The sequence below is a fragment of the Brachyhypopomus gauderio genome, unplaced genomic scaffold (genome assembly GCF_052324685.1).
Source record: "Brachyhypopomus gauderio isolate BG-103 unplaced genomic scaffold, BGAUD_0.2 sc69, whole genome shotgun sequence".
Lineage (NCBI taxonomy): Eukaryota > Metazoa > Chordata > Actinopteri > Gymnotiformes > Hypopomidae > Brachyhypopomus > Brachyhypopomus gauderio.
This window is the reverse complement of record NW_027506890.1, coordinates 401,118-425,437: the sequence shown is the minus strand read 5'-3', so window position 1 is coordinate 425,437 and position 24,320 is coordinate 401,118. Positions and strand designations below refer to the sequence as shown.

The window sequence follows — 24,320 nt, the reverse complement described above, 5'->3', positions numbered from 1 at the left end:
GTTCACTGTATATCTATTAATGATTAAAACATCTCAAATGTGTGATGTATATAAGTGACTATGACTATTACACGTTCACTGTAGATCTATTAATGATTAAAACATCTCAAATGTGTGATGTATGTAAGACTATGACTATTACACGTTCATTGTATATCTATTAATGATTAAAACATCTCAAATGTGTGATGTATATAAGTGACTATGACTATTACACGTTCACTGTCGATCTTTGATTGAAACATCTCAGATGTGTGATGTATGTAAGTGACTATGACTATTACACGTATATTAAAGTAGCGTTGGTTGACTAACAACCCCTAAATAACAAATGTGACATAAACAAGCTGAAGTGCAGTAAGACGTTTCGTTGCACTTGTAACATTTTCCCATCACTTAAAAAAATCTATTTTTCTTTTCTTATTTGCTTCTCAAAATGAGACCTAGGGAAATTAATCAAATTAATAAAATAACACAAAACCCAGATAACGCTCCCCACCCCGGTACAACGTCGCGATTGTGGTTTCATTTCGTGCGCTGCTCGGTGAAGTTGAGCCGGTGTTGGGCGAGACGCGCAGCGGTGTCGTAGTGCAGCGGGGCGGGAGGAGCGAGCAGCGTGTTTCCGGTAAGAACAGGCAGCGAGAGACAACAGCAACATCAGAAAAATACACACTCATATATATATATTCACTTAGAAAACACATAAAAAACCTCTCTGAACCTTTTACAGTCGGTGTGATTTGACGGCGGTTTCCTGTTGGGCTGCGCGTGTTCTACAGGGAGTCGTCGATCGGTTTAGGGGAACGGGGCGCTCAACAACACGGCAATGGACGCCGAGTTTCGGGAGATTGATGAGTCCGGGAACTGGAACGCCATCTACCAGGTACGGGGCTAGCGGGGGTGAGGCTTTACGGTCGGGCCAGGATGGTGTGGAGCCGCTGTGTGGCGTGTGAATCTCACGCCGTTCCTCTCCATTTAAGGCCGTGTGGTGATGACGCTTAACTCGAGGCGGCTCGGGGCTGGAGGGCTGCAGCCCGCTAACACGCAGCCGTCTGGGGTGATGGGTTAGCATTAGCCGGCTAGCTACCAAACTCGCTTCTGTGAGTGCTAGTTGGTTAGCTGGCTGGCTAACCGCATAAGAGGCCATTTCAGCCGGTGGAGTGATTTGACCAGCATTTACTAGCCAGCTGTATGTCGGACGTTATAACCCTTTACATTTCCTAAATGTTTGGGTTTTTTTTTGCACACACAGTCCATTTGAGTCTTGTAATAGCTTGACTAGCCTCCTAGCTAGCTGGCTAATTGACTGACCCTACTTCTCTCTGTTCCGCCTGAGGCTGCTGGGTAACTAGGCGACATTGACGTTTCTATTAAACTATTAAACATTAAACACGCTTGTGTTTTGTTTTGTTATTACACTGGCGTGTTCAAATCAAATTCGCAAAAAAAAAAGAAATCTCTTGTGGGGAACCCCTAGCTCATCTTCTTTTGATGATCAGTGTGTGTGATAGGTGAACGCAGAAGAAACATCAAGGGCCTGCACACATGCAGCAGCTAATGTGTGGTTGAGTGAGGTGCAGCACAAGTGAATTGTGATAACATGTGTTATATAACGTTACCATTGTGCTTTTAATATCGTGTTTGGAGAAGCTTGTGGCACTATTTGCTTACTTGACTGTCCTACCTGATACGTTTTATTCTCAACTGAGCACAGGGATACGGTGAAGACGCAAAGTGACTACTGTGTGTACACCCATGTCCTGAAACAGTGGGGAAACTAGATAATTAGTAACAAAATCTGTATAAAATAATATAGGGTTGAAATAGACTTTGATCTATTTATCTGGAGTATGTTTGGCATTTTTATTGTTTTCTGCAACTTGTGTAATAGATATTTGTGTGTCCCTAGGAAATCAGACAACAATCAAGTGAACTGCCCTGCAAGATTGCCAGACTTCCAGAGAACAGAGCCCGCAATCGCTATAGAGATGTCAGCCCATGTATGTGTGAATTTTAGAAACTAAGATCTTTTATTTTATTCCAAAAGAGATGGGTGAAAGCCACAAACAAACAAATCTAATACAATATACATATATTAGACATGTATATTGTATTATGTTTGTTTGTTTGTGCTCTGATATGCACACAAGTCGGAACCAAAATTTCTTGGAATATCTCTTGCAATAGATCTGCAGCCATGTAAATTTGATCTGAATAAGGTACCAATGTGTGGTCCTCGCACTAATCCTAGATCAGTGTTGTAAGATGATTGATAATACAGTATGATTGAAGTAACACAGCAAAGCTAGTTTATTGTTTTACTGTTATCATGGAAATCAGAGATTCAGATTCACAAAAGGACGTGTCATGTGTCCTCATCTATCTCATCATCACTGTGCCTTTAGAGCAGTGTTGCTGTGGTTTCCACTCATTTTATTTCTCTCTCCTGCTCTTTCCCCCTCTGTGTCCTAAAAGAAACAAACAAAAAATGGGTTTTGAGTGCATTCTTTCTTTTGGTGGAACTGAGAAAAGGATGTGAGAGAGACCTGTGGTGTTTTTTTTTTTTTTTTTTTTAAACCACAGACACCTCTGGTAATTTCTCCACAGCTGCACCTGTATGACTGTAACTGTATGCTGCTTTATTATGTGATTTTCTCTCTTCCACCCCCCAACACCCCACCCCTCACCAGTTGACCACAGCCGTATTCATCTTCAGGTGGCCAGCAATGACTACATCAATGCCAGTCTGATCTCCATGGAGGAAGCACAGAGAAGTTACATTCTCACTCAGGTTAGAAGATTGGGGGGGGGGGGGGGGGCAAAGCCCCAGTAACCCTCCCTTGAAATACTTTCCATAGAATTGTGTGCTTGGGAATGTCTCAGAGGACCATGGGCATGTAACTGAAGTGCCTCAGCAAATTCTCAAGATCTCACTGTAGAACTCGCATGCATCATTCATGCTGGCCCTGTGTCATCATGGCTGCTTCATTGTAAAGCTGTTCTGGAGATGGGTTGTGGTGTTCTGTTGAATGGGACAGTTCCTTCTGCGATGTCACATCTCGCAGCATTGATACGTTCCAGAGTAGGAGGTACAGCACAGGAATCGGAGGTCTCGTAGCAGGACATTGAGGAAGCTGGAAGCAAAGGTCAAGGGTCAAGCATACTTCAATCAATCTAATAATGCATTAAGTAGTAACAAAATGGTTGTAACCTTCACTAGTACTGTCACTTTATAACAACCATAAACCAAAATGTTGGCTGTTCACAATTTGACACTCCAGTCTACCTCCATCCGCTATTGTTTTTGTGGTTTGCTTTTTTCAATTAACAGATCGCCACCCATCTCAGCATCTAAATCATGCGCTGTGTTCAGTGTTTAGCTTATACCATTGAAAGTCATGGTTTTAAATATGGCTTCAACATTGGAAGTTCTCGAATGGAGTTATAAGTATGAAGTTGCTTTTGCCATTCAATGGGGATGAATGTCTGATAAGAGTCTGATGTGTCTGCCTATTTTTGATAAATGGGAGCGAAGTGGTACATACAACAACAAGTATTTTAAATATAATACTAATACGATACTGTCCAATCTTACTCCTAATCTTTTACCCCTTACATTCCAGACTTTTTCCTCACTCTTGTAACTTTCACATTTGTTTTGTTAAAAACTTCAAAGTGGTTATAGGGTTGGAGTTTAATGGATTAAATAGCCACAGATTAGCAGTCTTGTTCCTCAAAAACGCTGATTTGTATGGACTGGTATTATCCAGTTTAGAGAAATGATGACTATCATGGCTCTGGTGCAAGCCCTGTGCAGCAGGGTAAGGGCGTCTTGACAGAAAGGGCAGGAAGTTTCAGATATTCATTTCACGCCAGTGACTCTTCCTAACCTGTCTGGACCATGTTGTGAAATACTCGGGAGTGCGTCAGAATAGCGCACTTGGAGTTGCTTGGCCCCGTGTCGTGTGATACAAGGGAGATGTGCCTGGACGTGCCCTGTCCCTGGTGTTCAGCTGGGGGATTCACCCTTACGCGGTATCCCGCACTTCATTGAGGTCACACATCCGCTTGGTTCTGGCATGTTCTGGACTCCACAGCTAGCTGGCAGGTTTGACTATTGGTTCCCCTGAGCAATTTAATAGCATTGGTAAGGTTAATTATGTGATTGCCATAATGGTTTCAGCCACCACAGGTCTCTCTGGAAAAAATTTAATTTGGTACATTTTCTTAGTTGAGTAGAGCCATTATGATGTGTTCCCTCTGTCTCAAATGGGAGGGGCAGATTGGCTAGAATTCATTGTGTTCTACCAAATACCAGTCATGCCCTGTGTCGAATGTTCTGCCTTCAAGGTGATCTTCACCATTTTGTTTAAGTATCCTTCAACTTTGCAGGACTTTTGCAGTGCTTAATCTGTTTGTCCCTCCTTCCCTGCAGGGTCCTTTACCTAACACATGCGGGCATTTCTGGGAAATGGTGTGGGAACAGAGGACTCGTGGGGTTGTGATGCTGAACCGTGTTATCGAGAAAGGCTCGGTGAGTTTCCCCCCGTCTCCCAGGGCCTCACCTCACCTCCTCACGGGCAGGTTCGTCGCCCCTAACCCCCGCTGGTGCTAATCAACGGCCTTCACTGAACACTTAGTGCTGTGAGTTGGGTGGCTGCTTGAGAGTGAACGCCTGCCTGTGGGATGACGTTCATGCTGTTTGACAAATGCCTTGTTAAATATGTTCGAGCGAGTGTGTGTGTGTGTGTGCCATCCTTGTTGGTGCCTCTGTGCTCATTAAGAATGGGTGTACTGTTTGATGGCTTTAATATTTGTGTGGACAGATGTGTTTAGCAGATTCAAGGACATGGCTGGGTGCTGCGGGACTAAGAACCCCTGCTGACCTGCTGCTGACCTGCTGCTGTTGTGTGTTTTGCTGGCTCAGGTGAAGTGTGCACAGTACTGGCCTGAGAGAGAGGAGCAAGAAGCGTTGTTCCAGGACACAAACCTCAAGCTGACGCTGATCTCGGAGGATGTGAAGTCGTACTACACAGTTCGACATCTGGCCCTGGAGAATCTAACAGTGAGAGATCACGTTCTCCTCATCATCTTTGTGCTGTGACTAAAGGCTGTAAACCAATGACCAGTGGGTTCCGGGTCTTGGGATTTGTAAATTCATTATAACTCTGTGTGTGTGTGTGTGTGTGTGTGTGTGTGTGTGTGTGTGTGTGTGTGTGTGTCTTTCCAGACTCAGGAAACAAGGGAGATTCTTCATTTTCACTACACCACCTGGCCTGACTTCGGTGTGCCTGAGTCTCCGGCTTCCTTTCTGAACTTCCTGTTTAAGGTGCGTGAGTCAGGCTGTCTGAACTCGGACCAGGGCCCTGTGGTGGTCCACTGCAGTGCTGGGATTGGCCGATCTGGAACCTTCTGCCTCGTAGACACCTGCCTCCTGCTGGTGAGAGCACCATGCCTAATAATTTGACTTTTTAAATGTGTTTCCTAACTTTGTTTTTTTTTTTTTTTTTTTTTTTTTTTCTTCTTTTGAAAACAATGCCTTACTCAGTGAGGCGGCAAAACAACAGTAAAAATAGCAGGCACGTGAGCACACTGCCGAGGCATGTTTGCATTCGAGTGTGTTTAGAATGCTGTGCTCAGAGTGAAGTCTCATAAATGCAGAGGGCTGAGAAAGCAGTCTGGTCCAGAAGTTATTATTCCCTCTAGGCTGAGATCTGGCTGCGAGTTTAGGTTTAATCTTTGGATGTCATTCGACTCGTATGCCTGCTTGAAATTACCTGCTGATGCTTTAAGTTAAATTCTTCCCCTGCATGTGCAGATGTCTCTGAGGAAAGACCCGTCCTCTGTCCGAATCCAGGATGTTCTCCTGGACATGAGGCGGGTACCGGATGGGTCTGATCCAAACGGCAGACCAGCTCCGATTCTCCTACCTCGCCGTTATTGAGGGAGCCAAGTACATAATGGGAGATGAATCTGTCCAGGTGGGACACCCCTCAAAGAGTCACCACTCATATGGACAACATGCATATTTAACATTTCTCATTTCTTCTGTGAATGTGTTTATAAATGACAAAAATGCATGGATCATTTGCATTTGCATACTCTTTGCATTCATCCGAATATCTTGATTACAAATATATTGACAAGTCATAGTTTTGTGCATATGTGTTTGGAATATTAAGGAATCATGGAAGGAGTTATCGAATGAGGAAGACCCTCCACCAGAGTTCACACCCCCACCAAGGCCACATCCACCCAGAGGTCCCCACAATGGCATGGGTGACTCTGAAAAGGTGGAGACCACGCCCTGTTTTTTCCCTGACCATGAGCTGATTCAGCAAAGCAACGACATCCGCACACACAGGTGATATGCAAAACCTCTAATACACACACACACACACACACACACACACACACACAAGAACAACTGCTACTAGTAAAACTATATCAGTACATAAGCTGTACACAGTCACATACAGAAAAATCTGAACTGTTGTATAGAACAATTCTGTAGCTATATTTTGCCCAAGATGCCTTTCTTATACTTACTTGAGAACATGATAAGTTTTATTATTTCATAGTGCAGGTTCTAACTTCCATTTTGGAATGGATTATGTGATCTCGTGTGCAACACTATTCATGGCTAATTGTGTCCATATTGGCAAAGGTAAGATGTGAGCATCCCACATCAGCTGTTCTGTCTCTGCTTTCCCCCCTCATAGCGCTCCTCCAGCGATCCGCAGGCGGCCCGTGGTGCCGGTGCCGGTGGGGGACACGGTGAGGGAGACGCCGTCCTTGCCTCGCGATCAGCCTGGCGGTGCCAGTGCTCCCCAGCCGAGCGGAGTAGCCACGGCGACAGCAGAGGCTCCACCCAAACCCTCGCGGTCGTCTCCCGAGAGACCGCCGGTGCTGTCGGGGGGCAGTGTGGCGGGAGAGAGAAGCCGCCTACTGGCTAGCGTGTGTGTGTGCACTGCGTTTGTACTAGGCGCCTATGTCTGTTACCGCGTCTGTTTTCGCTGATGTTTTTTCTTTTCTCTTTCGCTCTCTCTTTCTCTGTCTCCGTCTTCCGCATCTCTCTCTCTCTCTCTCTCTCTCTCTCTCTCTCTCTCTCTCTCTCTCTCTCTCCTCATTCATCAGTGGATAGTGTTGGGGTGGGGGAATAGGTCCTGCTGGCCAGCCAGCCCTCTCTACCTGCTTAGAGAATTCGAGGAGGGGAATGATGAGGATGGAGAGGGAGATGTCTCCCAGTGTGATCCGTCTCTCTATTCAAATTATCATTTTATTTTGGTTTTGTCCTCTCCCCCCTTCCCAGTTTGGGAAACGATGCAGAGAAAAAAAAACTCAGCCAAACTGCTGTTATTCCCCATTAAACACACACCCACTCTTATACACCCACACACACAGTCTTGTGTTCTCAATATCTCAGGGCCTCAGATTTCAGGTGTCAACCAAATATGACATCCAGGTTTTACTTATCCAAATAGACCCTCTTATTATTGCTGCAATAAGCAAGGGTGTGTGTGTGTGTGTGTGTGTGTGTGTGTGTGTGTGTGTGTGTGTGTGTGTGTGTGTGTGTGTGTGTGTGTGTGTGTGTGTGTGTGTGCACATGCTTTTTTGTGTGTGTGTGTTAGGAGGTATATTGTATATGCGATCTGTTTACCTTGAGCCTTCCTAAAGCTTTTGTTTCTTTTCTTTTCCTGCGATGCTTTAACAATGTCTCTTACTCTCCAGCTGTGTGTGTGTGTGTGTGTGTGTGTGAGAGAGAGCGAGATAAGGGTGTGGTACTGATGCCAGGATCCAGCAGGTGCTTGCTCAGTCTCTGTATAGAGAGAGGACCATGTCTCACTCTGAAAGTAAACTTGCCATGTACATGTCCTCATTTAGACTGCTTTGATGCCAGACGTGTGTATGAATGAGCTGTTCTGTAAGCCAGGAGAGGGTGTGTTCCCTGCTAGGCTTAAGGTGTGTGTGTGTGTGTATGTGTGTGTGTGGGAAGAGTGTTTTATTATTTTTTTCTTAGATGAAACAGAATGTATATATAGTTGAGGATGGTCAGTGATGTGTCCTGATGCTTGGATCTCACAGAAGGTTATTCTTCTGTTGTAGTGAGTAAAGACACAAAGCTCGCCAGGCTTCAGCTCTGGTGTTTTTGTAATAATAACCCCACATTTAGTTGGCCATCTCCTTTTCACATCATTTTTATTGTAAGGCCTGCTCAATAATTTGAGCGAGCTTTTGTGCTTTGAGAGAGAGGTGTGTGTGTGTGTGTGTGTGTGTGTGTGTGTGTGTGTGTCCGTGTGTGTGTGTGTCCGTGTGTCCGTGTGTCCGTCCTAGCCCGTCTCTTCCTGCCCACTTCCAAAGGTCACATTTGCACTTAGTTTTTCTGCGGCAAAATGACAAGATAAGAGATGCAAAGATAAAGGCTCCAGCAGACGAGTGCTGTCCACACAGCCTGCTGCTTGGTTTTGCTCCAGCTCTTGCCAGCACTCTTGGAATGTGCTTGTGCTTTTGCTTTTGTTTTTTGTTTTATAGAGAGTTTTTCCGTCAGTTTTCAACTTTTGTCATCGAGCTCGCGAGTATTTGATCAGCGATTTCAGGGACATTTTTACTTTGTTCTTATGGTTTCATAACATGAATTGAAAGTTTTGCTTTTCCAGCTCGGAATCTGTAGTTTTGCAAAATGTTTGGGGGGGGGGGGGGGGGGGGGGTGGAGTTAGCGCTGCAGTAAACGTTAATTAAACGTTACTTCAAGGTTATGAACATTCTAACCTTCCCAGGCCGCAATAACGCACAACAATGCCAGGTCAGCCCACAAGGATACACAGTGGCTCAATTCCAAACCCTTTCCTGCTTTTTGCAGTCATAGCATACTGGAGGTATGGACAGCTTTCACGTTGACTCAGAATTCTGCCACCAGGTGGCAGGGTTGAGTCTGGTTGCTCACTTCAGTGCAGTATTTTCTGCTGTTATGGTGCTAAAGTGTTGTAGTGGTTGGATTTGGCCATCGGCTCCTCCTCCCCTTCTCCTGTTGGCAATATAAAAATACACTTGAATGTTTGTGGTCCCTTCAAAAATGGTTTCTTGAGGTGCAAGAACAAGAAACAGGCAATCATTTTTTTCCAGCTTGCAGTTTATAATGGCAGCTGACACTTGTGTACTTACGTCCTTCGCCAAAAGCCAAAGTAGGTGGAGAGAGATCTTTTTTTTTTTGTTTTTTTTTTCTCTGGGGATATGGTTTTGGGTTCAGATAGTCTTAAGTATTTTGTTCTATGAGCAAGTCTCTATTATGGAATCAAGTAGTATGGCACATCACCTGCCTTCATCTTCCCTGAAGTACCAGGGTTAGTTGTGTATCTAGTACTTAAAATGTATCTACAATTTGGCTACTTTTAAAGTACTTCACGGTGATTTTTTTTTTGTGTGTGTGTGAGTTCAAACTCATAGAACCAAATATCTAAACGTAAGCCCGAGCTCATGCTAACCATAAATCTCGTCAGTGGTCAACCCTTGTTTTTCTCCCACAGGTTATTGATCAAGAAACTGGTGGGTAGAAAATACTGACTGATATTCACAATTTAGGACCACAGATTAGCATCGTTAGCAAAATCTCTTATACACCCACACACACATTCTTGTGTTCTCAATATCTCAGATACACAATCTGCTCCTTCAGCCTGATGGACAGGGAGCAGTGACAGTCAATCAAACAAAGCACCAGCACACGGAAAGAAAAACAAAACTGGTTGTAGGATTTAGCATCACTGGGATAGGTTAGACTTTCACTAATCATCTTATGATTATTATTAAGATTAATTAATATTATGATTATTGTTCAGAGAGGTTACTGGTGGTTGACCACAAATATTTCCTAAAATGTCAAACAGAAAAGGCTGAACAGTTTAGGATGTGTATACTTCAAATCAGTTAAGATTAAAAAACAGCTTACAATAACCTTGAAAATTTGAAAAACTTAGTTTATTTGCACCTTGATATGATTCCAGTAGGTTTCCTGCTTTAGAGCAGTGTCTGAATGTGTGCTTGGACAGCTCTCTGCCTGAATAGATGATCAGATCAAATTGACCACTTGTGATTGTAATTTAAAGCACTGGGTTGGGTTCAGTGATGTTCATTCATATGTTTGTCTCACAAGTTATGATTGGATTAAATGTCTTGCTGTTGGACTGAAACTGTTAGAATCTAGTTTACACTAGTGATTTAAAAGTGCCCAATCCCTGTGGCCAGCTAAGCAGCTGAAATAATAGAATGTAATGTCCTTTTCATGGACTGCCCCTCTCACTACTTGTTTTAAGTTGCTTTTGTTCTGGGTAAATTTCTTTGTGTTTGTCATTTGTGTTTGGACAGGCAGAGCGCTAGAATTCCGGAAAAAAACTCTTAGCCTTTATGTGGAAGGCCCCCACTCCCCCCCTGTTATTTTTTTGGGGGGTGGGGTGTTCATTTATTTTTTTATGTTCAGTATCCATAATATTACTATTTTGTAAAAAGAACTACTGCTTTGTCTGGTTGATCTGATACTCGTTGGAGATTTTTATGTTCAGACTGAAAGCCAAACTTATGCTGTGGTAATAAAATCATGTCTTAGAACTATGTCCTTTTGGTTTTGTTTTGAGCAAACTGGTTATTCCAGTGTTACATGAGAACACCTAGTACTGAAACCAGTACAGACATGCACACACGTTCACAAGCTGGAAGCCGCCTTGAACTACTACAGATGGAATAAGCATTTATACGGTTCAGTCAAATGGTCATGGTGTCATGACCTGCAGAAGACCAGATACATGCTAAAGTGTACAAGTCTTGTACAACTTTTAATTTGATATATTAACCATAATATTTTGTTCTCAGACACTCTTGCTTTCAAGAAGCAATTTGTCTTATTTTACAAGAATAGTTTCTATTGGTGACTTTCATTTTTTGTAATTGTGGAGAAATGGAACTGTGGTAATAGCAGAAGTTCTGAGGTAGGTTCAAAGTACCAATTTAACACCCACTCTGCCCCTCATGACATTCAGCCCATTAGCCCTGCTTTTTCTTTGGAAATCAACTTTTATCCATTTGCAATTGCTACCTTGGGTTGCCACAAGAGGGCACTTTACGATAAGAAAAGCCTTACACTTCATTTCTGGGGAGGAAAGGAATGGAGCAGAGATAAGAATATTTTACATCAGCAGGTAGGAATGAAATTTTGCAAAAAAAAAAAAAAAAAAAAGTAGTTTCATGGAAAAGGGTCTTCCATTATGGTCTTGACCATAATTTATATTAAGGGAGAATAGATTTCCAGTGCTGGAGTTGATCCACTTCTATTTATTTTCTGTATATTGCATGGAGACTTGCTCTAGATAGTTCTCCATAATAACATTATAAATCTTAGTTTACTGAAAAAACACTCTGGCATCTAGTGTACATAGGGGTATACAGAAGTCTTAAAAGGAGAAGGTTAGTATGCACAGGTATCTATTAACCATTTTCTTTATCTTTTTTTCATTGTGCAAAACTCATCGGTCTTCATAGTCATGCATGACGATAAATCAAGCACATCCCACCATAATGCTAGATCATACTTTAAGATTTGGTGATAAACACTACACAAATATGCATTTAAATTACCTATTGAAGGAATACATTGAAATAATATTGTGGACCCACTAGCTGTGTAACACAAAGTATATGATCTTGCTTTGAATGTATGGTTTTTTCTAGCGTGATCAATTTTGCTTTAAAAAGCTCTTATCCCTAATGATTTTTTTAACTGATCCATTGTAAACGTTTTATTTATATTTTTGTACAGTTCTAAAGTTTGTGGTATATGTCATTTTTTTACTGACTCCCACGACTTGGTGTGTGTGTGTTGCTGGCACTCTGCCACTCCATTTCCTGTAGTATTACTCAGCCCTTTTTCTGCATGTTCTCCTTTTCCTGATAATGACAAAACTACTGCATTTTCACCTGTAAATGATAATGACACTGCCAGTCCGGTGACTATAAACAGCAGTGCCCTACTCTTTCTCAGTGTGTCAACTACATTTTCTACTAGTTCTGTATTTTTGTTTAGACCTACCAAGAATTACCCCCCCCCCCCCCCCACCCACCAGTCTCTCACTCACTGTCTGGCAGTCTCTAACCAGTTTATCCCGTGGAAACCTCAAGCCTGCTTTTCAGTGCTGATTTAGTTGGGGAGTGGGAATTGGAGCCACTTTCATAAAGTTATTTAGCTTTTCAGATTATCGTTATCAACATCTCTTTTATGTCTAAGTTGCTATTTTGTTGTTGTTTGTTTTGATGGAGTGATCTAAAAGAAAAGTGGATAGCCTATTCCCTGTAACGTTGTTGAGTTGATGCGTATTAATTCGTGTAATACGCATTAAAACACTATTATTCATGTGGGCTAAGTACGTCATACCCCTTCCAGTTTGAGTTTACTCCTCAAAAATGTCATAAATGAGACGCACAGGAAACAACAACACTAAGTGGAGGAATGGTGGGCAGGCAAGCAAGTGCGCGCGCGCTCGGTTCATCTCCACCACTCGTCCCCGCGAACGCCAGAAAAACGTGTGCGCGTGCACGTGTATCTGTGTGGAAGACAAACTGAAGTTGCTATATCTGTGGGTAGTGGGACTAGTACCAGGTTCGTGTTGTTCAGGAATGTCGGTTTCGTATGCGAGTGTGTGTACGTATGAGTCACGGCACTCCCTAAGACACGCGTGCAGTGACGTAAGTGAACAGGTCTGAACAGACTAGAACAGGGACCCAGGACCGGAAATAAAGAGGCAGTGTGCCCATTACTGTTTCTCAAACTACAGTTCGAGGTTGAGCAAATAGGTAATTTAAAGTAATTTAAAGCATTTTTATTTATACGTTATTTCAGCAGGACATTTTATTTTTATTATTAGGCAAATTATATAGCATTGGCAATTTTAGTTTAAGGTTCAAATCAAATAGAGAGATGTGTCCAAAATGTAATGCTGTGCCTGTAATGAGTGCATTATATTACGAACTATAAACTGCTTAATTAAGAGGTAAAACAAGTTGTTCCAGTTTAAGAGCTGGTCACTTCCTTTCCTGCAGCATTACCCATCACTGTTAAACCCTGGACCCTGTGTCCATGTGCTATCTATGTACCTAACCCTCTTTGTCTGCTAATTTCTATATCTCCTCCCAAAACACACACACATACACATACAAAGACAAACACAACAACAATCAAATAGAATCAATGACATCAATGTAATCTGTTCTGTTTGTAAAGGTTTTCTTATACACCATTACTTATCCAGCGAGACTCATAAAATGGCGTTTTTATTAATCATTAAGAAAAAAGAATAAGTTAGTTTAAAACGATTAGTTTAGGTTGTGATAAACCTGCTGCAGGATAAAGTGTGCTAGCTTTACGTCAGATAAACTAATGCTCATTGGGTGTTGCTGCATATATGGGAACCAGTCCCCTCCCACAATGCCCCAGGTTATTCTTTAAACTGGAATTTCCAAACATTCACAAGGATACCGGAATCTGTCAGGAAGAGGGTGTGTAGAAGTCTTTGGACTGTGGTTTGAGGCATGTGGTGATTGTGATTCACCTGGATTCATTTTTTAAATGCTTCCCCCCCCCCCCTCTCTCTCTCTCTCTCTCTCCCTTTCCCTCTCTCTCTCAATATGTCCCTCCATGGTTTCTCTCTGTCTCTTTCTTTCGGCTTGTCTCTCCCTTAACCTCTGTACTCGCCATTTGTCTATTTTTTTCCCTTTTCTTAATAGTCTTAATAGTTCACCTCCTCTTTCTTTCGTGGTCTTTTCATTTGTAGCATTTCCTGGGAAGGATGATTGTGGAAACTACTGGGTGGGGGTGAGGTGGGGTGAGGGGGGTGTTCGCGTAATGCAGAGCAGTGCTGTCTCAGTGTGCACACATTCACATGACTCATTGTTTTCTTTTGAGAAAAGAGACATTTGCAATCTTGCAGACTCCCCTTGTAAACCCGTAAGTAAAATAATGCCTTTAACAAAAAATCCTCATACATTTTGCTTTATCCAATAAGACATGCTTTAAGAAATATAAAGCCAATACATGCTAACCAATAAAATTCCTCTAAATTAGAGACTTTGCTTTGAGTTTATAGGCCAGCTTCATGAAGTTTATCTGTCTTTCCTTGGGTTGAAACTTTGTCACAGTGAAATCAGGAGCGCTGATTTCAGGAGTGTTGAGTTAGCTCAAACACCCTTATGTCAACTGACACCCACACTAATAATTCTAACTTTGTCAAAGTTCATGTTATTGTCACAGAAACACTTCCAAAACGTGTTGTGAGATTTTAAACAAACAAACAAAAACACTATGAAACCACCCACCATATCTGCGGTGAACTTTGTTAAAGTTTATAGAACATGAAGGGCCACGCTGTCTGGTGTCCTGCAAATTTGTCATGCAACCCAGTAACTATAGGCCCCATAGGGCCTGTCTGTGCTAAATAAAGTCAAAGGTCATATATAGTCATTAACACATGAACCAACCATATCAAATACCAGTTCAGGTTAAAGGTAAAATGATTCAAAGAACAAAGAAAATGTACCATATGAAGACAATTCAATGTTTACTACTTCTGATGGTATTGTAGTCTAGAAAAAGTCCAGTCTAAACCTGCCACAAATACAAAAACAAAAAACAAATGTACTGTGAATGAGGTTAGTACATGTTGTTTTGAGTGGTGAGTTGTTTGAGGGTGTCCTTTAACCGCAGCTCAGTATTTTTGAGATCGGTCTCCAAGGCAACATGTTGGCTTCCTGTTTGCTTCCGTCAGACCGTCAGGGATGTATCTGCTGTGCTTGTGTCATGCGTACGGTTGTCGGCGTGAAGTGCGCCCGTGGTTCCCCTGTGTACCCTGACCAGCGAGACCTATAACTTCCTTCCTCTTCTCACTGACGTTTATGCATTGCGTATGGCCTTTCGCAGGGTGTCCATGTAAACACAGTGACCTGTTTAGGAATCTAAACCACCATAGCAGCATATTATCACTTAATATACAATATTTACATAAGGGGCTTTTACAGATTGCATTTCTAAACTGGCTGAATCCAGGTAGACCATGTACCCATGATGTCACATTACTGCAGCACTGCCATAATTTCAAAATACTTTAGATGTCATTGTTGTTTTTGTATTGACAACATGTCTGTAGTCTTGTAGTCTCCAAAGATATTCGGGAGACAAACTCTTAAATGCATTTTTTTAGCTGCATTCAAAGCCCACAACTCTTTAAGAGCCTTTAGCAGACTTTCACAAAAATGTATTCAACTGCAAGAATGAAATCCTCATTTTTCAGAATGGTGACTTAGCTTTAAGAATCTTTAGGATACTGATTTCTATAGTGAATGTAATTAACATAAATAAAAACAGACAAATGAGATCACTATAAAATACGTACTGCATAAACACCTATTAGCTGTGTCTCAAATTGCACCAAGTACATTATATTCTTTTATTCTTAAAGGTTTAGTAGGTGTACCTGGGTTTTTGTACTATAGTAACATCTCAAAAATAAATACTAACCTTTGCACTAAATGGAAATAACAGATTACTTCCCCACCAGTATGTTAGGCACACTGGAACTACTCTTTGCCAGTTCATCCATCCTTCGGCACTGCACTATTCAACAGCTGGAGTGCATCATCCAGGTAGTAAATGTACACCGCCATCTTGAAAACTAGAAGCGTATTGACCACAGTGATGTGCTACAACTACTGACTCACCAGTACATACACTTACCTTTTGTGTTGTTTTTGTTGTTTGTTGCGCTGTCAGTTCCATTTAAACTTCATAGATCTGATTTATAGCATTCAACTACCTTCGTTCATCACATGTGACAGCATGGGTAGGGACATTTGGTAAACAAAACACAAAAACCAAATATGCTATGCACTCAACTTCCTTTGTGAATGTAGCCAGATATAGCAGATATGTGGCCACTGGATTATTGCACACATGTTAACAAGAGGACAACAAACTAGCACAATACTTTATAATAGAGCTGGTTGCTGTTGCTGAGAATGAATAGAAGCAGTTTGCCTTGTCTTTGTAGATTATGGGTTGGTCGGGATCCTACTCCCCCTTCTCAAGTGGAGAGTTTTAGTGAAGGTACAGCGTGAAAGTGACTGCTGTTACCATACTGTACAATGTATTGTCTAGGCTATTGTCTGTTGTCAGTGTTTTCAGTCACTTGAGATGTTTCAGTTTTGCTGATATTCTAGCATTGGATCTAAAGGCTGAGTACTGCGAGGCTGTTTAAAAGGCTTGTTTTGAGAACATATGTGTGGGAGTGAGTTCAGTAAAGCTCAGCTAAGGTGTGTAAAGTGGAGTGGTGTGTGTGGACAGGTGAGGCATGTAGGAAAATGTGGGTGTGTAGCAGGGATAAGGGGTTTGTCACCGTTTTGTCATGACACGAGTCTTTTCAAAGTCTCACACCCACACACACTCAACTTCCTGTTAATTCTGCTTCAGACAGTGTGTGTGTGTGTGTGTGTGTGTGTGTGTATATAAATTCATGTTTTGTGTATGAAGGTGTCTATGTATCATAGCTAAAGGAATGTAGCTAAAACCAGACTCTATTGTGCACTTATCCACTGTAGCCTGTGACAGGGCTGGAAACACCAAACACTTCAAGAACTGAAGCTGCTGAGAAGTTGGAATCGTTGTGATCTTTTCTCAAACTCATCCTTCATCCATCTTTTTTTTTTTTTGGCCCACCTCCACCCCCCCATCTTTGGAGGACAACTTTGTTTTTATGTACAGATTTAAATGGCAATTATAACAATTCTGTATAATATATAGTGTAGTGATAACAATATATAGTGATAACAATATGCAAAGTGATAATTATTGGGGTTAGGTGGACCAAGAAAAGAGGGGGAGAGAAATAATAAAAAGGGAAAAGACAGAGGTAGGAGAAGAAAGGAGAAGAAAAAGAAAAGAAGAAGAAAAAAAAATAATAATAAAATAATAATAATAATAATATTAATAAAATAAAACACGTAACCAGCTCAAATGACCACTGCAAAGAAGTACAGAAAGTAAACCAAATACATATAGTGCAGATGAGTGCGATGTATGGGTGTGTGTGAGTGTGTGTTTATGTGCAACCTAGAAGTGCAACATAGGATAGATGTATGGAATGTACTTACCAGCAAGGGTGGGTAGCTGCGACAGCATTCCCCCAGAGGCCAGAGGCGGGTGGAGAGAGACCCGGGAATCCCACCCGCCCACGGCCCCCCACAGAGCGGTGGAGTACCAGAGCCGCACTTCCCAGAAACCCTCACCCGCCCGCCCCCGCAGGCGGGAGAGAGAGACCCCGGACAGCGCCCCACCAGTCAAGGAGCGCAGGTCCAGGGGAACCAGAGGGAACAGAGCGCCTCCCCCCCAGGATGCCCCCCCCCCCCAGGGGCCAGCGGCAAAACCACGGCGCCACGCGCCCGGAAAGCCACCCACCACCCGGCAGGGCCCACCTCCCGCCGAGGAGCACCCGGCCGCCCCATACCACCACCGCCCAGGGGAGCGGGCCAACCGCCCCTACGCCGGGGGGCCAAGCCGGACTCCGGAGCTCCAAGGCGCCCCCCCTCTGGAGTGGTGCAGTAGTCTCAGGGGAGCGTCCATGAGTGAACCGGGCACGACCAGCCCCGACCCAGAACCAGCTGTCCTCACCCACATAACCAAACCCACCCTACATTCGCCCCTATACACCCCCACCATGCACACACCCACCCCCACACACACACACATACACTCAAATTCACCCTCACACCTTCATCCATCTTTGACTCTGTGCTATGCCAGGTGTGTTGACGTATGGCTGAGTTTTTCCCATATATTTTCCATCAGTCGAGCAATGAATTGGCCGATACACCTCCTTGGGCATGGCAAGAGGAAAGCAAAAGAAGCAGAATGGTCCAGCAGACGTCCTGCAGAAGATGACCTCCATGTTCAGATGATAACCTCCATGTCCTAGTTTAACTTCCCTAACCAGTGCTGACATGCTCTACTGGGGGTTCTTTCCCAGATTGCATCAAGTTGGTTGACACAATTGGTGGAGACTGGGGTCTCTCAACTTGGGATCGCGGCATCTCTGCATTCGCTGTAGGCTACAATCTAATGAGTAACCTTTTTTTGGTTGCTGTGGGTAGAATGGACTTAAAGGAGAGCTGAAAGGTACTTCACCTTACAAAGATGATGACCTTTAGTCCTGTTAGACACTGAACTCGCACAGTAAACACGGCGGTTTAGGTTTATAATTTAGCACTACGTGTAAAAGCCATTATTCTTTACTTGTATTCCCCTTCTAGCTTTTAATGTATATGGCCAGTAATGAGTTTTTATTTGATTTTGAGCATTTACCAGTAGACAATATACAGTGCAGCAGTGTGTTTAGGGATTGCCATGTGAAATGTGAGGGGAGTTTTGGATGTGTGGTAAGGGCTACGAGAACGTGCGGCAGCAGCACTGGGTCATAGTTTAAAACCCTAATGATGAAAGTCGTGCATCGTGCATAGTTCCCTACCCAGCTGAGGAGTCAAAGGGAAACTGAACTATGATACCTTTTTTGTCATAGCATGTGGTACAGATAAGGTGCATCCAGCATTATAATTGGGAATTAATGCTGAAAATGTTCCAGGCAAAGGCCTTCAGTTTTAATTAAGGTTATCATCTTTGGACTTAAATGCCCTGATAAATGTTTTGCTATGCAAGTGTAAATACTGAGAAGAGCAATTCTAAATAAAAGAGCTTTTAAGTCCACTGTCTGCCAACACTACAAACAACCTTCTTGGAGCAGACTGAGCACCAACACTTTTGCCTTTAGTTCATAAGGATGTTGAGACTTATTGGGTGGGCTGAGCAGAGGTGTGTGTGGCTAATTGGTTGGGGTTCTCCACCAGGAACTGGAACATCCCCAGAGCTGGTGGGTTCCTGCTTGCATTGTGGTGTGCACGAGCACTGGAGATCTGTCTGCACATTCTTCACTGATGTCAAGGCCTTGTATGCCCCAAGAGGCCTGTATAACAATTTCACATTGGATAAAAGTGTGTGACTAGTGTGTGTGTGTGTGTGTGAGTGCGGTCCCCTCCTGATATGGCTGACACCCCACTGAGGATTCAGATGTTGCTCAGTTATTTTATTGGCTGCTGGTTTTGGCATTCAGAGCCATACCAATGAAGTTCTTGAAGGGCACGTGTCCTTCAGTCTGCTGCCTGTGTAACAGAACGTTAGGCAGTTGTGGTTTTCTGAAATTCCTGTGGCTTGAAACTGACTGGGGTCTAAACAAATGAACAAACAAACAATAGCCACATTAAATACAAATATGACCTAAATTAATTATTTTGAATGGCAGATTTAAGGTAGCCATGTCAGTCAAGGTGTCTAGCTTACCTGCCTCACAGTGATATGGGTCTAACTGAACTCTGCAGCTTACCCTTGTAACCACAACCTATGACATTCTGAGAGTGAACGTGATTAGGGCAGGAGAGAGAAAGAGAGAGGAGGAGCAAGAGGAGAGAGATAGAGACTGGGACAGACCATTAAATCTGAAGGGGTCCCCTTCACATTTTATAATTATTCATTTGCATACCCTCCCAGTGATGTTTCTATTACTACCTGAAGCAATCAATTCCACTTGAACGATAGAAGAATACACATACCACTGAAAGTCCGCTCCGGGTCACCCTAACCTTAACCCTAACCCCAACCCTAACCCTAACCTTAACCCTTATTCTTTTGTTATATGCTCTCACAATTAACCCTAGGCCACAACTGCATGATGCCATGTCATTCCTGTTCATTGTGTGAAATTGTAAATTTTCTTATTTTTAAACGTACAGTTGAGTATCACTATGGCATGTTGAGCTACATCTAAAACTATGTCAAAAAGAATGCACAAAAAAGTACAATACACCTACCAGGATGCTGATTAAACACCTTCAAAAATCTGACCTCCATTTTTTTTTGTTGATCTTCCCCTCGTTGCTTTAGACAAATATTTCTAAAACCAGTCCTTTGAGAGCACCAGTAGACAGTAAAATTGACCAATCATATCTTCCCTCTTAGTGGGCGGGTTTAACTGTATGATAACGCTAGCTGTCGTTAGCGTACCACCACTAGCTAGTTTCGATTCATTCCTTTGATGCCCTCGTGCGCATTGTTTACATATTCCGCTCCCGAGTAACATGGAGCTGTGAACCTTATTTTGTTGGAACCTTATTTTGCTTAAGAAGATATCTAGTACAGATATTATTGTTTATTGCGTTTCTAAAGCTGTACTGTCATCTCAGTTTGTTCTTTATTGCAGTTTATTAGGAGAGGAAACAATTTTCTTTCGGGGGGGGGGGGTAGCGGGTCCAGGTTTAATGGTCACGGTTCGCTACTGATATATATATATACCTTTGATGCAACTTTTAAAACACACATTCCTTTCCTTTTCCAGTAATAAAGGAAGTGCCTCTGATTCCAAATATCATCCATCAAACAAAGGCACATGACCAAAGCCAAAGCTATTGAAAAGGTTATGACTCACTCGTCCCTGCTTTGTGCTAAAATACTAAGCCATTTCTTTCTTTCGTATTTTTTTTTTCTTCTTCCACTCATTTGCATTATCTTCACAGGAAGGAAGAGATCCAATATCAGGCTGAGGGCAGACGGTTGAGATTCCACCACGTGAGTTTTTGAGACGTGGTTTTTTCATGCCCACACACACTTACACACAAAGCCAGTATCAATCTGATCTGATTGTGAAAGTGTCCTATTTCGAGCGACCTGTACTGTTTGCTTATCTTATGGTGCGAGGGGGCGATGACATCAGATGCAACATTTACGTTAGCACCATGGGGAGAGTAACATCACTCTGAGGCAGAAACACACATCAGCGGTGCAAAAGCATGCGAACTTCTACTAAGTGGAACACAGTAAAATAGGGCAGGCCGTCTGACGCTCACACATTCAAGTTGTTGCTAATTTCAATAATGCTGCAGAACACTAAAGTTCATCAGATGTTTCCTGGTCAATGATTGGTTGTTTTCTGTATTTCAGTCATCCATCATAGAAAAGAGTTCCTGGAACTGTGATGAGGTACAGGTGTAGACCTTCATTGTTTGAGGTTGTTGGTGTTTTTTTGTGGTCACTGCTGGAAGGCTTTAAGATACTCTTGACATAATATTTACATGTCATGACTAATGGTTAAGGATTAAGACTTATGACACTAGTTGTGACATATGTGACATATACTCACTGATCTGACATACATCACAACAATGCACCCAATTATAAACAATCCAGATTAAATATAAATTTAAATGTAAATGCAAACTGACTTATACACCTGAAGTCAATTTATTGGGTGTTGCACATGCAGTCACTCGTCACCTTTTGAGTTTATCTTGTGCAAGTGTATAACTATGAACAGTAACTGCAACTTATCACAATTGGTCATCATATCAATTTATTTATAGACATATCAGTGCACCAGTGCTCGTCACTGGTCCATGTATTATCTGACCACCGATGAAGAGATGGAGAATGACCAACACAAACTGGGCGTGGCAGTAGATGACCCCTGGAGTCGAACTGCACACTTCCAGGGTCTCCAATAGAACGCTTGGTGAGCACAACTGACTCTTGGTGCAGTGTTCCTGGGTGGGTGTAGCCCTGCTCCCCGGGTGTTGCAAGAACAGGAAAGCATACCATTGCTCAACCCTGGGCCTTATGATGTGAATCGTGCTGCCTTGCACCGCGTCAAGCACCCACTGCCACCGCCGCTGCACGGCCATGGCGTCCAGAATAGGAGAAGTGTGCTGGTGTTGAAATCTGGGCCAGCGTGAGGGTGGGTCAGGACTCCGCCCCTTACGGACAACGCTTATGCCTGACTTCCCGACAACAGGGCCACAAGGAACCGGATGTCCGGCAACATGGACGCTCTGCGGTTTTTCCTAAAATCACCCGCATCAACCTGCTGGAGAACCATAGGCCACACCATAGGCTGCTAGTATACGTGCATGACAAGCAAGAAGGCGAGGAGGATGTTGCTAGATTACTGAGTTCACTTTCTAGTAGCAGCTTCCCCTCTTCAGTATCTGAATCTGAAACGAAACCGCTTCAGGACACAGTGTAGATTTTTGTACTTTACCCATTTTCTTGGGCACTCATGCTCAAATTATAATGTAGTAATAACCATATATTTACATATTATTAGCATTTCATAGTAACAAAAAATTTGTCCTTTTGACACAGACAAGATTTAGGGTTTATCAGTTGAGAACTTGTGCTACCAACCAACACATATCACTTAAACTTTTCTGTGGCCTGTTAGCAGGTCAAACAAAAGTTGTCTTCTAGTTCCTCATGTTCTTGCACTGAATGCATTCTCAACAGGAAGCTGTTTTCTTTGGGTCTCCACTCTTAAAATGCTGACATTGCAGTGTTCTATCAAGTCGTCCTTGAATCGATCGATTGTGTGCAGTTGTATAGCATGAAATGCTTTGATTGTTAGAACACGCAATAGTAACTTTTCTAACCAGACATACTGCCTGCACTGACCCTGTCTTAACATTTTTAGGTTCTGACACTGGACTGCACAGAAAATATCAGAACAATAATCTTCAGTTCTCATGACACAACTGCATGGTGTTTGGCAACACTGCTCTTATCTCTGTAGTTCATGACTAAGGCTGTTTAAGCACTTTTTTGACAAATAAACCATGCTGTGTTATTCCACCACAAAGGTAAGGCAGCTAAGTTCAGAATGTTAAAGTAAACATGGCTGTTTAACAGTGTTGCTTTGTGTGTTGACTGAAGTAGCTTCAATGTTAAATTCTCAGAAATAATCAAATATCTGCCAAAAGACCCTATTTTTAGATTGGGAGTTTCAGTTTTATGAATATGACATTGTAGAAGGTTATATTCTACAAGCCTACATTTAATTTGAAATAAAAAAAAAACCCAGAAAAATAAGAAAAGTTAAAGAAAGGGTAGCTAAGATTTTAAATGTTCACCTAACACACTTACTGATACACCTACCTAATACACCTACTGGTTACCTGTCAAACAATAGAACTTATTTAAAGGATTAGAATTGCATTCTGATTACATGTTGTTGTACTTTCATATATTGGAGTGTGAATGATTTTCACTGTATTTCCATTCATTGAAAAAGTTCCTACCAATTTCACTGTTTTGCTGATCATTTGTATTATTTTTGTTGTGTCAAAGGGAAGTGTGAATGGACCTTTATTTGCTATGTATGAATCATAGCTGTAGTCCTCACGAGTTCCAGTGTTTCACGAGCTCACTTCAATGAGTTCATCATGAGATCTGTAATGACATACTCATTCAGCATAGGTTTACCATTGGTCTGCTCAAAACAAGTCTGACTTACGAGAGCAATAACCTTGTTACATTTACAAGATCCCAGAGTTCCACTGTGCATGCATCTACCCAAAATGCATTCTTCCATTTTCATGCAGGTTACATGCGTTCAGTGCCAGAATTAGCAATACGGATATCAGTGTATGCATACACTGCCATGTGTGGCATGCCCACACATAAAGAAAGCTCAAACTGATTAGAGCGTACAACCCACAGATGATTTTTCATATACAATTTTAGTACATCTCAATTCAGCTGATGAAAGGCTTGGTAATCAGTGCCATATAACATCAAAAAAGGACAACACTACTTTGCAGTGTTGTGGAACCATCTAGAGCTGAACAGTAACTGCTTTCAGCCTTGAAATGTTTATTTTTCTTCCATATATCAAAATGGCCCCAAAACTCTAACTTCAGCACACATAATCCCATCGTTAAGAGTAAAAATACTATAACAATTTACATTCACGTTGTTAAGAGATAAAACTCTAGTTGCATTAACATTTTACAGCCCTTTAGGATAAGAGTAATTGATGGTTGGAGATGTCCTGGACCAAAGGCGTTTCTAGTTTTCACGTTTTCTTGCATACCGGCACTTCTCATAGTATCCTCGCTACTCTGGTTCCCGCCCAACCCGACTTTCTGGTTCACCCGCTCTCTCCAGCAGAATACCGCTGTAGTACAGGGAATGATAAATACAGGCTGTAAACTTCATTACCCACTGTCCAATGCGTTACACGCCATTCGTTTCATACTTTACTCTCTCATATCTTGTTTTTTTTACATATGCAATGGGAACTCGGTCTGACAATGGTAATAATACCAAAGACCATATCGAGACATTACAAAATCAGTGTCTTTCGAGACACAAGCAATTTTCGACGGGATGTTCAGGAAACTAGTGTCTTTCCTACCAGCCC

The 24,320-nt window shown here is 42.4% G+C and overlaps 1 protein-coding gene and 1 long non-coding RNA gene across 2 annotated transcripts; both read left to right on the top strand.

Moving 5' to 3' along the window:
- Positions 1 to 501: 501 nt before the first annotated feature.
- On the top strand, positions 502 to 7,321 carry ptpn1 (protein tyrosine phosphatase non-receptor type 1). The gene is given in 11 exon segments (XM_076989602.1): positions 502 to 625; positions 780 to 883; positions 1,910 to 2,000; positions 2,691 to 2,791; positions 4,436 to 4,534; positions 4,928 to 5,065; positions 5,231 to 5,440; positions 5,819 to 5,881; positions 5,883 to 5,981; positions 6,183 to 6,364; positions 6,723 to 7,321. Coding segments are annotated over 10 exon segments (1,338 nt in total). The 5' UTR covers positions 502 to 625; positions 780 to 826; the 3' UTR covers positions 7,021 to 7,321.
- Positions 7,322 to 20,400: 13,079 nt separating this feature from the next.
- Positions 20,401 to 23,261, top strand: LOC143491012 (uncharacterized). Its single transcript, XR_013125064.1, has 4 exons — positions 20,401 to 20,546; positions 20,647 to 20,698; positions 21,071 to 21,109; positions 21,490 to 23,261. It is a non-coding gene; the product is annotated as an uncharacterized LOC143491012 (long non-coding RNA).
- Positions 23,262 to 24,320: the final 1,059 nt, after the last annotated feature.